The sequence below is a fragment of the Papio anubis genome, chromosome 16, assembly GCF_008728515.1.
Source record: "Papio anubis isolate 15944 chromosome 16, Panubis1.0, whole genome shotgun sequence".
Classification (NCBI taxonomy): domain Eukaryota; kingdom Metazoa; phylum Chordata; class Mammalia; order Primates; family Cercopithecidae; genus Papio; species Papio anubis.
The window spans coordinates 33,392,609-33,410,088 of NC_044991.1; the positions used below are offsets into that span (position 1 = coordinate 33,392,609).

The 17,480-nt window shown below is 47.6% G+C and overlaps 1 protein-coding gene across 1 annotated transcript in view; it reads left to right on the top strand.

The window, feature by feature from the left end:
- The window catches only part of LOC101021528 (cystatin-S), a 21,479-nt gene extending 3,999 nt beyond the window's left edge, over nucleotides 1–17,480 (top strand). Inside the window, exons 2-6 of the mRNA XM_003905164.5 lie at nucleotides 6,802–6,996; nucleotides 8,682–13,610; nucleotides 14,224–14,483; nucleotides 16,054–16,167; nucleotides 17,295–17,480. Of these exons, the coding sequence (XP_003905213.1) occupies nucleotides 14,256–14,483; nucleotides 16,054–16,167; nucleotides 17,295–17,378 (426 nt within the window). The 5' untranslated portion in view covers nucleotides 6,802–6,996; nucleotides 8,682–13,610; nucleotides 14,224–14,255 and the 3' untranslated portion in view covers nucleotides 17,379–17,480. The remainder of the gene's footprint in view (nucleotides 1–6,801; nucleotides 6,997–8,681; nucleotides 13,611–14,223; nucleotides 14,484–16,053; nucleotides 16,168–17,294) is intronic.

A 17,480-nucleotide genomic window follows, 5' to 3' on the forward strand; every position in this document is an offset into this window, starting at 1 on the left:
GACTTGGCCAATTTGACAAACGTGTTCTTTCTGCCTTCTTTAGTGGTTGTCCAGGCATGGACAACAGCGGCTTTCTCCTGGAACTGATTCCATTCAGGGTCCTTTTGGATCTCTTGCAATAGTTTTCCTTTGATTCAGCCAAATTTTCCACTTCTTCAATAAGTGTTATTTAGAGATCAACCTCAAATCTCCAACATTGGCACTTATTTTGAAACCTTAAGCAGTTCACCCCATGCCAGAGATAATACTTCCTTTTGGGGGACAAAAACCGATTCAGTCTATTTTCCACCGTCTTTACTTTTCCAGACACATCAGTGATTCTTGACACATTAATATCTACCTTAAGCCTCACCACAATCCATGTGATTTTAGGCTAAGGAATTAGATTTGGGATATGTTTCTCCCACATCCACATACAGTGGTTCAAGACAAAAGATAACCTATATCAATATTTAAATCTAAATGCCAAATATTGGAGGTGGGGTTATATGTGGATGGGTCAATTGCCATCTTCCACATCACAGGCCGGACACATATTCTGTGAAACAGGCAAGTGCAGTTATTGTTGGGTAGGCCTACGGTCTAGAGAAGTTGTAAGGTAAGACTCCAGGAGAACTGGAACATAGCAACCTGCTCCTGAGCCCTGAAACAGAAGCTTGGAGCAGATGGAGACTTGGATTTTTGTCTTAAGCTCATCTGCAATTTCTATCATGTGCAGACAGTACTTTGATAATAATAAAATAATGTTTCTTTTTTATTTTAGCTTTGAAGTCAGAGTCTTTCAGACCCAGAAGGGTGATATGGGTTGGGGGCCAGGGGTAGGAGGATTGGGTGGGGTGAGAGGACTTGCTCCTTAGGGGTGCTCCACCACGGACACTCAGATGAGAAGTGGGTGGGAGGAGAGGAAAGCTCCCAGAAAATCCAGTGGGTCATGTGGGAAGTAATTTGTGGCACTTGTTTTTAGGTTTACCAGATTAAATGGTCTAAGATAATCATGGGGGATATTTCATCCACTGCCACACATTTCAAGAGCTTAAGGCTAGAGTCTTTGAAGTCAAATTCTAGGCTGTAGAATGTGCCTGCTGGGCTCCCCAGCCTGTACCCCATCTCTGTGTTCCCCTCTTTGTTTCAGGATATTTTTCTACAGGGCTTGCACATTCTCATGAGATTGTATTGCTTAGAAAAACTGAATTCAGAGCAATGCTTACTCACCCTGGTTTGCGTACACACACACACATACACCCCCAAAAAGAAAACATAAACAACAAAGACTCCTTGGTGGAACTTCAGAGCACTAGACTCAGCCCTGGGTCAGGTGCGCTCTGCCCCAGAGCCTTTTATGTTTTACTGTGTACTTAGAAGGGTATCAGAGTCCTGGAAGTGTGGCTGGTCTCCATGTTGGCTTGGGTCCTGGAAGAGACGGCCAAAGGCTATCTGCCAACAGAGAGACCATAGAGCCCTACAGGACTCAAGCTTAAATCCTCCAACTACAAATTTTAAATTATTAATACTTCCAATGGACTTGTTTGTGTTTCCTTGCGAGAACCAACAATACTCAAATCTGGCTGCCCATCTAAGCCACTTGGGGAGCTTAATCTGTAGATGTTCATATGAATTCTGAAGCCTTACCTGATGAATTCAATGCCTGCAATGAGGCCTGGGAACCAGATCTTGAACAGCCATGGCGCCTTCTGCAGGCTGGCCTTCGGTAACCACTGGGGGTTGATCCAAAGGTCTTTCTGAGCTCTCCTGACCCAGGATCCTCTGATTCAATGAATGCATCCCTAGCAGGGCAACAAAGAGCAGGGCTTCAGTCCCTTACTGCATGCCCACCTGCCCATCAGTGCATCCTGCCTGCACCTCGCCTCTCCCAAGCTGTGGTTGCTTCTGAGAACTGAAAGCGCTCCTCTCATTAGAAGAGCCCAGCACCGGCCCTGCCTCTCACTGGGACTCCTCTGGATCCCAGCTCAGCAGGATCCTGCAGGAAGATCCTGCAGGGTCTGTTACGTAGGGGTAAATCTGTGCTCCAAACCCTGATGGTTTCCACTAGAAGGCCCTGCCTGTTCCAATCTTGGTGACAGGTAATGACCTTGCCCTTCAGGAAATTGTTTCTGGCATAAAATGAGACTTCCGTGCCTGTGACTACTGAAAAGGATGTGACAGATGCAAGAAATACTCCGAAGGAAAAAGTAATTTAGCTTAATGTAAAGGGTTTTTCGGTGGTAAAATATACATAATAAAAACTTACCATTTTAACAATTTTTAAGTTTATACTTCAGTGGCATTAAGTACATTCACATTGTTGAGCTGCCATCACCAGCATGCATCTAAAGAGCATTTTCATCTTCCCAAACTGAAGCTCTGTCCCATTAAACAATGACTACCATTATCCTTACCCCCAGCCCCTGGAAACCACCATTCTACTTTCTGTCACTATGAATTTGACTATTCGAGTTACCTCATATACATGAAATCAGACAGTGTTTTTTTTTTTGTTTTTTTTTTTTTGTGACTGGCATATTTCACTTAGCATAATGTCTTCAAGGTCCATTAATGTTGCAGCAAATGTCAGGATTTCCTTCCTTTATAAGGCTGAATAATATTCTGTTGTATGTGTATAGTACATTCTGTAAATCCACTCATCATCCATCAATAAACTCTTGGGTTGGTTCCACCTTTTGGCTGTGGACATGGATGTGCAAATATTATGTTTGAGTCCCTGCTTTCACTTCTTTTGGGTATATATCCAGAAGTAGAATTTGAATCAAATGGTAATTCTATTTTTATTTTTGTTATACTTTAAGTTCTAGGGTACATGTGCACAACATTCAGATTTGTTACATATGTATACATGTGCCATGTTGGTTTGCTGCACCCATCAAGTCGATATTTACATTAGGTATTTCTCCTAATGTTATCCCTCCCCCACTCCCCCACCCTCTGACAGACCCCCGTGTGTGATGTTCCCTTCCGTGTCCATGTGTTCTCATTGTTCAACTCCCACCTATGAGTGAAAACAGACGGTGTTTGGTTTTCTGTCCTTGGGATAGTTTGCTGAGAATAATGGTTTCCAGCTTCATCCATGTCCCTACAAAGGACATGAACTCATCCATTTTTATGGCTGCATAGTATTCCATGGTGTATGTTTGCCACATTTCCTTAATCCAGTCTATCATTGGTGGACATTTGAGTTGGTTCCAAGTCTTTGCTATTGTGAATAGTGCCACAATAAACATATGTGTCCATGTGCCTTTAGAGTAGCATGATTTATAATCCTTTGGGTATGTACCCAGTAATGGGATCACTGGGTCAAATGGTATTTCTAGTTCTGGATCCTTGAGGAGTTACCACACTGTCTTCCACAATGGTTGAACTGATTTACACCCCCACTAATAGTGTAAAAGTATTCCTATTTATCCACATCCTCTCCAGCATCTCTTGTTTCTTTTTTCATGATTGCCATTCTAACTGGTGTGAGATGGTATCTCATTATGGTTTTGATTTGCCTTTCTCTGATGACCAGTGAAGATGAGCATTTTCTCATGTGTCTGTTGGATGCATAAATGTCTTCTTTTGAGAAGTGTCTGTTCATATCCTTTGCCCACTTTTTGATGGAGTTCTGTGTTTTTTTCTTGTAAATTTGTTTATGTTCTTTGTAGATTCTGGACATTAGCCCTTCGTCAGATGGGTAGATTGCAAGACTTTTCTCCCATTCTGTAGGTTGCCTGTTCACTCTGATGATAGTTGGGTTTTTTTTTTTTTTTGGTTTTTTGTTTGTTTGTTTGTTTGTTTGTTTACTGTGCAGAAGCTCTTTAGTTTAATTAGATCCCATTTGTCTATTTTGGCTTTTGTTGCCATTGCTTTTGGTGTTTTAGTCATGAAGTCTTTGCCCATGACTATGTCCTGAATGGTATTGCCTAGGTTTTCTTCTAGGATTTTGATCGTTTTAGGTCTTACATTTAAGTCTTTAATCCATCTTGAGTTAATTTTTGTATAAGGTGTAAGGAAGGGATCCAGTTTCAGCCTTCTACATATGGCTAGCCAGTTTTCCCAGCAACATTTATTAAATAGGGAATCCTTTCCCCATTGTTTAGTTTTGTCAGGTTTGTCAAAGATCAGATGGCTGTAGATGTGTGGTGTTATTTTGTGAGGCCTCTGTTCTGTTCCCTTGGTCTATATATCTGTTTTGATACCAGTACCATACTGTTTTGGATACTGTAGCCTTGTAATATAGTTTGACAACAGGTAATACAATGCCTCCAGCTTTGTTCTTTTGGCTTAGGATTGTCTTGGCAATGCGGGCCGTTTTTTGGTTCCATATAAACTTTAAAGTAGTTTTTTCCAATTCTGTGAAGAAAGTCATTGGTAGCTTGATGGGGATGGCATTGAATCTATAAATTGCCTTGGGCACTATGGCCATTTTCACGATATTGATTCTTCCTACCCACGAGCGTGGAATGTTCTTTCATTTGTTTGTGTCCTCTTTTATTTCACTGAGCAGTGGTTTGTAGTTCTCCCTGAAGAGGTCCTTCAAATCCCTTGTAAGTTGGATTCCTAGGTATTTTATTCTTTTTGCAGCAATTGTGAATGGGCAGTCACTCATGATTTGGCTCTCTGTTTGTCTGTTATTGGTGTATGGGAATGCTTGTGATTTTTGCACATTGACTTTGTATCCTGAGACTTTGCTGAAGTTGCTTATCAGCTTAAGGAGATTTTGGGCTGAGATGATGGGGTTTTCTAAATATACCATCATGTCATCTGCAAACAGGGCAATTTGACTTCCTCATTTCCTAATTGAATACCCTTTATTTCTTTCTCTTGCCTGATTGCCCTGGCCAGAACTTCCAACACTATGTTGAATAGGAGTGGAGAGAGAAGGCATCCTTGTCTTGTGCCAGTTTTCAAAGGGAATGCTTCCAATTTTTGCCCATTCAGTGTGATACTGGCTGTGGGTTTGTCATAAATAGCTCTTATTATTTTGAGATATGTTCCATCAATACCGAATTTATTGAGAGTTTTTAGCATGAAAGGCTATTGAATTTTGTTGAAGGCCTTTTCTGCGTCTATTGAGATAATTATGTGGTTTTTGTCTTTTGTTCTGTCTATGTGATGGATTATGTTTATTTGCATACATTGAACCAGCCTTGCATCCCAGGGATGAAGCCAACTTAAACGTGGTGGAAAAGTTTTTTGATGTGCTGCTGGATTTGGCTTGCCAGTATTTTATTGAGGATTTTTGCATCGATGTTCGTCAGGGATATTGGTCTAAAATTCTCTTTTTTTGCTGTGTCTCTGCCAGGCTTTGGTATCAGGATGATGCTGGACTCATAAAATGAGTGAGGGAGGAGTCCCTTTTTTTCTATTCATTGGAATAGTTTCAGAAGGAATGGTACCAGCTCCTCTTTGTACCTCTGGTAGAATTCAGCTGTGAATCTGTCTTGTCCTGGACTTTTTTTGGTTGTTAGGCTATTAATTATTTCCTCAATTTCAGAGCCTGTTATTGGTCTACTCAGGGATTCAACTTCTTCCTGGTTTAGTCTTGGGAGGGTGTATGTGTCCAGGAATTTATTCATTTCTTCTAGATTTTAGAGTTGATTTGCGTAGAGGTGTTTGTAGTATTCTCTGGTAGTAGTTTGTATTTTTGTGGGATCGGTGGTGACAATCCTTTACCATTTTTTACTGCATCTATTTGATTTTCTCTCTTTTCTTCTTTATTAGTCTTGCCAGCAGTCTAACAGTTTTGTTGATCTTTTCAAAAAAATCAGCTCCTAGATTCATTGATTTTTTGAAGGGTTTTTTGTGTCTCTATCTTCTTCAGTTCTGCTCTGATCTTAGTTATTTCTTGCTTTCTGCTACCTTTTTGAATTTGTTCGCTTTTGTACTTTTGCAAATTTGTTCGCGGATGCCCCTCCCCCAGCGAGGCTGCTGCCTTGCAGTTCAATCTTGGACTGCTATGCCAGCAGTAAGCAAGGCTCCGTGGCACGGGACCCACTGAGCCAGGCACGGGATATTATCTCTGGGTGTGCCATTTGCTAAGACCATTGGAAAAGTGCAGTATTTGGGTAACAGTGTCCCAATTTTCCAAGTACAGTCTGTCAAAGCTTCCCTTGGCTAGGAAAGGGAAATCCCCCAACCTCTTGTGTTTCCCAGGTGAGGCTATGCCCTGCCCTGCTTCAGCTTGCCCTCCATGCACTGCACCCACTGTCCAACCAGTCCCAATGAGATGAACCAGGTACCTTAGTTGGAAATGCAAAAATCACCTGTCTTCTGTGTTGATCACGCTGGGAGCTGCAGACAGGTGCTGTTCCTATTCAGCCATTTTGGAATGGCCACCCATATTTAGAACTTTCCAAGGCAACCTGGAAAGGGTGGTTTCACCAGATCCCATGATGAATGAGAAGGGGCAAGTTAAACACAGCTCCTGACTCCTAGCTTCAGTACCTTCCTCTGGGATACCTCATCTCTGTCCAGATATTAGGGGAAGACTAATTTTACTCAAACAACAGTCTTTTAAAAATACATTTTCTGAAATTGGACTGCTCCAACCCATGTCTGCCTCCTGGATTCCATGCAGGGAATGGAGGTGGACGCAAGAAGCCCCACAATGCACCAGGCCTAGCTCCCTAACTCTGTGAGGCCCCGCCCACTCTGACTCTGAGTTTGGCCATGTGACCTGCTTTGGACAGTGAGACTTAAGAAGGTGGGAGTCTGACTGGGGCCAGGTCACACCTGGGCGCGGGGCTCCTAGAATGATCTTAGAACTAGTCTTCATGTAAAAGTATCCTCGCACCTTCTTTTAAGATGAAAGACCGCCTGGAAAGAAATGCCCACTGTTGCAACTGAGCACATTTCCAGCCTACCCCACCTGAATGCAGCCCCTTAGTGAACCCAACAAGACCAGCGGAAGAGCCGCAGATAGCTCCAGAGTCATGAGAATCCACACATCATGTTGCTTTCAGCCAGGAAGATCCGGGGTGGCTTCTGATGCAGCAACAGGTAACTGGTGTGTACAGGATGCTCTGAACAACCCTCCGAGCAGAGGCCCACAGTCCACCCCATGTGGGGTCCAGAAAGGGGGAAATTCCTCCTCCATAGACTGTGGTTTCTGCTGGTGTCTGCAACAGCCATGGGATATGTGGAGTGCAGCCCTATCTTTCCGAATACAGCCTACATTTCATGCTCTCCATCTGCCTTCTCACCAGTTTCCATCCTCTTTTCATAGCACTAGAACTATCAAACCCATCAAGCTGCCCCCAGAGGAACAGCCTTTCAAAAGATCTTAAATAGGTCTGGGACCAGGTGCACTCAGGATTGCAAAGAAATTTGCGGAGGCAGAACAGTCCAAACTCTCACCCCAAAGGCCAAGCCAGAGCTCACCTGCCTGCAGGATGCACCAGGGAGGGCAGGGACAGGTAGGGAGAAGTTTAGATGCCAAGTACTCTTCTGAGCTTCAATTTAAGGACACTTGGAAGCCATGGAGGGCTGTGAGCCAAGGATCACAATCTGATTTGTGGCAATGAGTAGAACAGCACAGGAGTGGAGGCATAGAGTACAGTGAAGATTCCTCAAAGATTGGACAGTCACAAGACAGCCGTGAGCGTTCTCATAGCTGTGGCAGTGTGGAGGACACACTGGAAATACAGGTAACAGAATGTCACAGGACTTCAGTTTTTATTGGTTAGTGAACAATGAGAAATAAGCAGGAAACACGATGGATGGATACATAGATGGATAGATTAAATAGATCTGATAGGTAAATAGATAGATTCCACTTGTAAACCAAGAGTATCTGAGACAGGTCTCCATCAATTTAGAATGTTTATTTTTCCAAGGTTAAGGACACTCCCATGACACAGCCTCAGGAAGCCCTGATTACATGCATCCAAGGTGTTCGGGTTACAGCTTGTTTTATACATTTTAGATAGTCATGAGACATCAATCAGCATATATTAGATATACATTGGTTCGGTCTGGAAAGGCAGGAGAACTGGAAGTTGGGAGGGGGCATCCAGGTCATAGGTAGATAAAAGACAAATGGTTTCATTCTTTTGAGTTTCTGATTAACCTTTAACTGAATAAGTGATTTACAATATTTAGTGAAACAACAGGGCAAAGGAAGCAATCAGATAATGCATTTATCTCACGATCTCATGTGAGCAGAGGGATGACTTTGAGTTCTGTCCGTCCTTTCTCCACAAGGAATTTGCTTGTGGGCAAATTGTGAGGGAGGATGTAGTTTTTAAATCTTTGTAGCTACCTTATTTGGGAATAGAATGAGAGTCACGTATGCCCGATGCAGTTCCCAGCTTGACTTTTCCTTTTGGCTGAATGATTTAGGGGTCCTGAGATTTATTTTCCTTTTACACCTAGATAGCCAGATTACTTAGGAGGTTAGATTAATTGGCAGATTGATAGCTAGAAATATAGATATGCCAGGCACTGGAGCAAGCTCTTGACAAGCATTTCATTAGATTTCCCTGACACCCCTATGAGTCAGTGCGGTACATTATTGGGGCATATTAGATTATTCTTCTAAATACTCACTCCCTGTCCTCCACCCTCCGTGGCAGAGTGTACTTCCCGACCACTTCCCTTTGAGCTGGCCGTGTGACTTGCTTTAGCCAAGGGAGAGTTGCAGGTGTGAAGTAACCAGAAGCTTGAAATACTTTCGTGCAATTCAGCTTGCCTTCTTGTGCACTGCTCTTGGCATATGAGAATATGAAAAATGTCAGCCGTTGGTCCCTGGAGAAGGATGACAGACGTGGACCAGAGCCAGTCCAGACAATCCCATCCCAGGTCAGTGACTCCCAGCTGGACTGCAGATGTGAGCAAAATAACTGGTCAATGCCATAGGCCAATGAGGTCATGCAGCACCTTACTACACAGCCCATTGTCATAATAACTCATGGATACTGGGAATCATGGTATTCCTGTTTTTAAAATGGCAAGACTGAAGCACTGGGAGATTTAATAACTTGCTGGTGGTCACAACTACATCTCTGGGCAGAACCATGGAGAATAGCATGGCTATTAACTAAACTGGGGATACATGATGGGAGGCAGGGGTGTGGGCCAAAATGATTGTAACACTGGACATGCTGAATTGTTGGAGCCTGCAGGAAGTCCAGTGATGACATTATGGGCAAGAGGATGTGCAGCTTCACTGCTTGAAGCCTGAGCTGGGTAGAGATGATTCAAGACTATTGCAATAGGTGTAAAGACTCTCACAATGAGATGGAGAATGAGCTCAACTCTCAATACAAGGTGAAGTGGGATTTACAGCCAAGGATCAGGGTGGTGGGGTTAATAGATGGGAATTACTAAGCAGAAACAACAAAGGTAGGAGTTTCTGGATAAACTGACCTAACAATATTGTTGCTAAAGGCAGGACAAAGCCTTAGACATCAAAGTTAAGGAATGAAGAACTTGATCAGATGTTGAGAGTGATCAGATACCAAGGGTGGGGGGATTCTTTCTAAACTGACTTAGCAGGATTCTTTCCTAAAACTGGGCAATGCAGCCCTCGCAAGAACAGGAGGTAGGGGCTGGGGACTAGGGTTGAGGACTAGGGGAGAAGAAGGCTCAGAGGAGCCTAACTAAGGTTTGGTCAAGGTGAGTCTTGTCGCTGGATCCAGCTCCTCTGTGACAGGTAGGAGAGGGCAGGCAGGGTCACAGGAGGGGCAGGGCTGTCCTGATGGCCTCTGGCCCCAGCTCCAGCACTCAGTGATTGAGTTTAGCAGGATTCCAAGCAGGAACAGGAACCACTCTCCACCGTCACTGCACTTTGCTAAAGGAATTGATGTTTAAGGTTACACAAACAGTGACAGGGAAGTGCCAACAGTGACCCAAACAGGATAAGAAAGTCTGACCACTCAGCGATGTCAAGGAGATTACTCACCTCCTCAGAGTCATCTGTTTTCCTCGTGTCCAGGCCTCTGCAGGCTGCAGCCCAGGGAGTCAGACGGATCCCTGCCTTCAGCAGCCAGCCGCCCGAGATCCTGGAGGCCGCCTCTACTCCCCTCCCTTCCTATCTAGTTCTTCAGTCACTGAATCTGCACTGACAAATACTCTTTTTGAAAAATAAATGTTAACTTGCATTCCAAAACCACGAATACTGTTCACCTACTGGTGCCTGAGAGGAAGGATTCTCTTTCTCTCCATGGAGTGCAAAACAATAGGACCTCAGGCACTGGGCTCTGCCCTGTCGCCTTTTCTTGCGGGAGCTACCAGCTGGCTTCCCCATGAGTATCACAGCTTCCTAATGATGTGGAAGAGCCAAATGTGTTACCGACATTGGCTCACAGTTTAGAACATCCATGTGTCCGCCATGTTTGAGGAGAGGGAGAAAAGAAGGAGCGATGGAGTGTGAACGAGACGAGCTTGACCCCAGAGAATTCCAGGCACTCCATAAAGGGGGCTCCTGGGCTTCCCATTTGAGAAGCCACCAAATCCTGTGGCTGCTCAGTCTCAGCTCCTACCATAGGCCAAAGTGTTAGTTGCTCAAAACCCAGATGTGCAGAATTTTAACTCTTGGTCAGCTTGTCCTCACCACTTGCACCTTTAGGTGATGCTTTCTGCGCTTGGTCGTTTGTTTATTATAGTATTTTTTAGTGTTCACTTATTACTGGTCATTTATTACAGAGAACCTCTGCCACTCACCTAATTTCTCATCCTGCTTATTCAGATGATCGGATCAGTAGTCACCCACGCAGCCTAGGCGAACACAGCTTTCTCTTTCGTCACGTGGCAGAAGGAAAACATGCCCTCCCCGGGCAGCTGGACTCCTCCAGGTTACATGGGAGCTGGAGGCCCCAGGCTTGTTCCTCAGTCCATGGTTGCTATCTGGCCCCCTCCTAGTGTGTCCTTAAAACTGTGGACTATAGAAATCAGGGAACAAAGTGTTCTGTCATTGTTTTGAGATGGGGGTTTCACTGTTTCACAGGCTGGAATGGAACTCCTGGACTCAAGGAATCTTCCTGACTCACCCTCCTAATTAGCTAGGATTACAGGTGCACCACCACACCTGGCTACTCCATCATTTTCAAACGTGTTGATGCATCGTTGCTGAAGTCTGCTCATCTCTGCTGGTCTGAACTCCCAGACACTATGCTTTACAAAGTAGCCTCTTTCTCCAGATGCACGACAGACACAACATTTGCCTACGGTCATCAAACATCTGGAGCAGCTGGCCAGCTACCCTAACCTGCCACTTCCTATCACTCCTTACTGGACATCGCACTTGTACCTACTCCTAACAGAAGGATTTGGACAAGAGTAACTTCTGAGAACTTGCACCGTGAATGGGCAAGAACTTATTTTCAATGTTTGTCCTTCTCTGCCTGTTGCACATCTTGTAAAATTGGACTATCGCTCTTTAGAGAGTTATCTGAGTGTAAGTAAATTAATGTTCTCATTTAGATTTATCTCCCAGTGATTTCTACTCAACATTTCCAGAAATCAGGTCTGCAAATGACTAGTCAAAACCTTGCTTAATATGAGATTTTAACACAACAAAAAAAAAAAGAGCAACCTACACTGGTATCTTTCCTACTGGGATTAGAGAGGTTGCTGCATCAGGACAGCTGACCTTCCGGGCAGTGCCGGCCAGTATCCTGACAGATGACCACTGGTGGTGTCATCACATATGGGGCACAGGTCAGCACTCTGGCCTCCCTCCCTCACACTCCACCCACCAGCACATTCTCGCTATTTGGGTTACCTGCATCTCTCTTCCACTGATTTAAAAAAAAAAAAATACAGGATTGCTTGACCTTCAGCTTACCCTCTGCACAGCATGTCTTCCTGAGTCTGGACTCCCAGCTCTCCCGGGAAAGTGGGAGCCACAGAGGAGAACTAACTCCTACCCTTTGGAGATGACCATTCTGCTCACAAGCACCTGGTCAGGGGCTGCCCTCTCTTTCCCTCTCTGAGAATCTCTCCCCATGTCCTGTCTAACTAGGAGGCATATGTGCAGCCCTGTTTGAAGACCTTCCCTCCCTCACCCAGCAGTAACCACCATCCCTGGGCCACCTGCTGTATCTGCTGGGCTGCATGGCTTTTCTGATGCTGGACTCACAGTGGGGTGAGATGGTCACTGGGCCTTGGGTAACAAGGTCCCCTGTCCTAATACTGAACATGAGCACCCAAGAGTAATACTGTTCCCACTGTCGGGTTCCTGCTGATCCAGCCCCAGCCATGGTTGAGCCCCAGGATCACAGCAGGTCTGGGCTGATCCTGGCCAACCCTCACCTCGACCACTCCCAGGAGAGTCCTCTGGGTGCCCTGCAAAGGCCCAGGGTTTCCTGGTGTTTCTGGCCAAGCTGCCACCTCACCATAAGGGCATTTGCCACAGGGTCACCTTCAGGCGTGGAGGGTGGGGTTGAGAGAACAAAGGGAACAGCTGTCTGTTCAGAGCCTCCTTCCACCCTCCCCACTCCTGGAGTCACTTTCCAGCCCAGGCCCGCAGCATCCCGAGCTGGGGACTTTGTCACCCCACAGGGCACCCAACTGATCAGGTCCTCTCAGTCTGGGGAGAAGGAGAACTCACAATCCTGGCAATGAAGTAACTCGGGGGCCACTGGAAAGCCACACTGAGCAAAGGGGATGTCTGGGGCAAGGCAGATCTCACATGTCTGGACAAAGTGGTAACACAGGTGTATGCATTTATGAAATCCTCCATGTGGAGCACATACTATTAGGCATTTTATTGTATGTAAATTCTACCTCCTTCAAGGCAATTTTTAAAATATCAGGTGAGTCTTCCAAGCAGTGCGCAGAGGAAAGGAGCCTGAAGCATGGCTCCCTAGGAGAGAAGCAAGAGAGGCCCGTGGACTCCCACATTCACCCTGCGCCTGCTGCTCCCTCTCCTAACACCCCCACTGCTTGCCAGGGGTCTCTGTGTACCTTCCACCCGGCCCCACCGACAGTTACCATGAGACTCCAGGTCGTTCCCTTCCCTGCTCACACCCCCTCCAGGAGCTTCCTTTCCCTGGAGCAGGCATGCCCAACCCCACCTCAGGGCCTTTGCACTGGCTGTTCCACACTGCCTGGGGCTTCTCAACCTCTCCAGTCTCGTAGAGACCTCCCTGACGAGGGTCCACTGGTCTCTCTCTAGCCCCTGTAATATTTCACTTTCAACAAAGTGAGTATAACTCCCTGATCCTAATTGTTGATCATAACCTACCATCCCCTACACATACTGTGTAGGAATGGACTGTGCAGTTCCATAGCCACCAGCCACATGTGCCACCAGACACTTGAAACGGGGCCAGTCCAAAGTGACTCCTGGGCTAAGTGTAAAAAATACACAGGGAATTTCAAAGATTTACAAAACAAAACAAAAAAAAACCACATAAACTATCTCATTAATAATTGTTCCCATTAGCTGAAATAATCTTGTGGCTATATTAGGTTAAGTAAATATTTTAAACATTACTTTCACCCATTTATTCTTATCTTTTAAAATGCATCTACGAGAAATTTTCAGTTGTTCCTGGGTTCATGTCACATCTCTGTTGGGCAGCAGCTCTGCAGCGTCACCTCTATGGCTCATCATCCAGGTTCCGTCTTCAAGCCCTAGACCTCCTGGCACAGGGAGTAACTGGTGACAGGTTGGTTTACTGAATAATGAGTTATGAAAAGAGAACCCAGTGACCTTTTCCAAACAGGTTAATTCCCTTACATTTGGCAAAGAAATTCTCCATAGTAGGGTGTGGACAGGGTCTTCTGGAACCTTCTGAAATAACCTCCCTGCTCCAGAGATTCAGAAACTGTGACCAAGGGCTCCTGGATGCCCCCAATATCTGAAGACCCCAAAGGTCAAACCCTGTATTTTCCCCTTTTCTGAGTAAACAGGAGGTCACATTGCTTTCACAGAGCAGTGTCAAAGGAGCAGTGTCACCTCTGTGGAGACCCGGGCGACTCAAGCTTGGGAGCACCAGGGAAGAGAGGCATGGCTCGGGGAGGCTATAGTGAGGACAGGAGTGGGGAGGAGGGAGATATGGAAGAGGAGGCCTGGGAGGGGCACGGGGAACTTAGGCAGGGTGGGAGCTTGTGGTGGTGGGGGAGTGAAAAGAGAGATGGAGAAAGAGGGGATGGGCAGAGAGAGGAGGAGGAGTCAGGGGCGTGGCATGGAGGGGGTGGGGCTGGGCTGCCAAAGCAGGATAAATGCATAGCTGCCTGCTGGTCTGGGCTCCCCACCTCAGGCTGTCACCTCTCCTGCAGCTCCAGCTCTGTGCTCTGCCTCTGAGGAGCCCATGGCCCAGCCCCTGTGTACCCTGCTGCTCCTGCTGGCCGCCCTGGCTAGGGCCCAGGCCTGGAGCCCCGAGGAGGAGGATAGGGTGATCCCAGGTGGCATCTATGACGCAGACCTCAATGATGAGTGGGTACAGCGTGCCCTTCACTTCGCCATCAGCGAGTACAACAAGGCCACCGAAGATGAGTACTACAGACGCCCACTGCGGGTGCTGCGAGCCAGAGAGCAGGTGGGTGCTGCCACCGCCCGAGAGGTCCTGAGTTCCAGCCTGGTTTGTCGTGCAACTCCCAAGAGCATTCCCAGCAAATCAACATTGACACATTCATGATCTAATGCTCAGACTCTTTCAGCTTTCCCTGACTCTCCCCTGATGGCCTTCATGCCCTAGGACGCTCCCCGGCCATGCCCTGCAGCCACTGTCTGTCCCCTCAGCCTCCTTTAACCTGCAGGAGCCGCTGTGTCTGTGCCACGACCGTGCCATTTCCCAGGGTCCAGCAGGTGTGGGTGGAGACTGTGCTGACTCTGGGTGGGCTTGATGCTGCTCAGGATGAGACCCAGGCCATGAGACTTATCCTTTTCCCTGAGTCCTGTCGGCAGGGGCCACATGGGAACCTGGCTCCCTGTTCTGCAGAGCCCTGCTTCCCTCCCCAAGTCACGCCCCTGGGCACAGCCCCTTAGGGCTAGCAGCCTTCACCCTCGGTTTGGCTGGCCACCCCCTACAGCCCAGGGCAGCTGAGTCCCTGCTGGGGTGGAGCATGCCTGAGCCTGCCTCTACGAGCTGATGCAGAGTTAGACCTCAGCCAGATGAGGACACCAGTCACCCAGCAGAGCATTGGATGGGGTCAGGTCAGGAGGGAGCTTCGAAGGGCTACTGGGCCCAGCTTGACGTGCATCCCATGGCAGAGCAGCAAATAGTGACACAGGCTTTGGAGCTCCTCCATCTCCTCTTAGAAATTCAAAGGAATCCAGACCAGCCTCATTTCTCCTCCTGCAGCTGTCAGCTGGGGCCCTCACCCTGCACACAAGGTGCACTTCCTGGTGCAGTGGTCCCCGCTGTCCTGCACCTCCCTTTCAAGCATGACAATAACTTGGAGTGAAGCACAGGGTACTGCAGACCATCCGGCCCGGAAGCCTATTTTATATATGGATAAACTGATACTTGAGGGATCTCAGCAGTTCCTCCTGGTTCCAAGGGGCAATGTCTAGCACCCTGGTCTCAGAGTGCCTCATCCCAGGTTTCTCCACAGCTCTGCCACGTTGTGTCTGAGAGAGACCCCGTGCAGGGAAAGGGTTCAATTCTAGTCTGCAATTGTAAGACATGCAGGTGTGCTGCTGACTTTAGAAAAGTAGCTCGAATCTCACACCTAAAATGGTGGCATCCGGGAGGCCCCATTGACCCAAAGCATCTCTGTGTGTGAAGCACCTCATTTCCTACTCTTAAATGAAGGAATAAATCTAGGTTAAATGGAGGGAATGAGATTTTCTGAAGTTAGCTGAAATGTTGTCATCAGATGACAGCCTTCCTAGAAAAGATTCAGTGTTCCTTTGCCCCTGAGCCCCAGGTAGCACAATTCAATGAATCCTTTTACCCAGCACAGAGAAAACAATGTTTAAGAGCAGGCATGAGGCCCAGCACACTGCCGGCTGACAGGAAGAGGGGACTTGTGTGCCTTGTGGTGACATATGGGCAGCTCACGAAGCCCCAGGCAAGTCCAGTGACTCAGCCACAGTGAAGTGCTGTGTGTGCATGAAACTGATGGGGAGCGCTGTCCGTGCGTCCTGTTTTCTCATGTGTGTAGGTCGTGGCCGGAATGAATTACTTCCTCGATGTAGAGTTGGGCCGAACCACATGTACCAAGTCCCAGCCCAACTTGGACACCTGTGCCTTCCATGAACAGCCAGAACTGCAGAAGGTACGTTCCTGATGCGGGTCCCGGGCCAGTCATGCACTGCAAAAGGAGTGCGTATGTGTCAGCCTCTGCCCTACCCATATTTGGAGGGTGTGTGTGTGTGCAGGTGGGCATGTGGGGAGCCATGTATGCATGAATGTGTACATGTTCATGTACTTGTGGGGGATGTGTGCATGCAGGTGTGCATGTGGAAAGGTGCACATGTGTACACACATGTGCCAGTGTGTGTGGGGAGGTGTAAGGGAGATGTGTGACCCTGTGTGGATGCGTGGGAGCAGTATGGGGGTTTGTACATAGATCCATGAGGATGAGGGGTCCAAGTGAGTTTACACAGTTGCCTATGTGTGTGCAGATGGGGTGGTGAGGGAGGGGGGTGAGGTATTTGATTTGCTAGGAAGGCTTTAGCCTGGGAATGGTTAATGGTTACTGAGAGGTCAACTCTGCCTTCTTTGGGGTGTTGCCTGTCAAACAGGAATAAGCAGCTGCTGGGCTGGGTGCTGGGCAGGGAGAAGGGGCTCTGTCTAATCCCAGCCTCAGGCACTTGCCCGCAGCCACAGCCACACTAAGCAGATTAGTGGGACCTAGAGGCCTGTTAGCTGCATAGCCCTGGACCTGCCCCGCTCACCCAACACCAGCCTCTCCAAGGACCTGCTGGTTCTTGTGAAGTCTCCACTCAGGGGAGAGCCGCACTCCCCTTGTCACCCTTGTCCCGGCCTCAGCTCTTTGAGGGGGGAGTTGCCCTGCCCTGGGCTCTTCCCTCTGGCCCCTCTTAGTGCTGGCCTGGATGCTGGAGGTGGAAGGAGCTGGGGGAAGTGAGTCGCCACCCCCTGCCCTGCACCCTTGGGGCTCCGGAGGCCTTGCACGGGCTGCTCCTCAAAGGGCTGTGCTGGGACAGAAACCCTGCAGGCTGGGGTGAGGGCCCAATGCCACCTGGTGACTTGGAGCCTTGGGAGGGGCAATGGAACAGTCACTATTCATTCTAGTTCGATACTCTGGGACTCAGCAGGGGTGGGTGTGGGCCCAGTGTCTCACCTCCGTCTTCCTCACCCAGGCTCTGACATCTCATGCCTGGGCGTCTTCCCCTTTAACTGTAACCCACACTGATTGGCCCTCTCTCTTCCCTTTCACAGAAACAGCTGTGCTCCTTCGAGATCTATGAAGTTCCCTGGGAGGACAGAATGTCCCTGGTGAATTCCAGGTGTCAAGAAGCCTAGGGATCTGTCCCAGGCCAGTCACACCAACCGCCTCCTACTCCCACCCCCTGTAGTGCTCCCACCCCTGGACTGGTGGCCTCCACCCTGGGGGCGGTCTCCCCA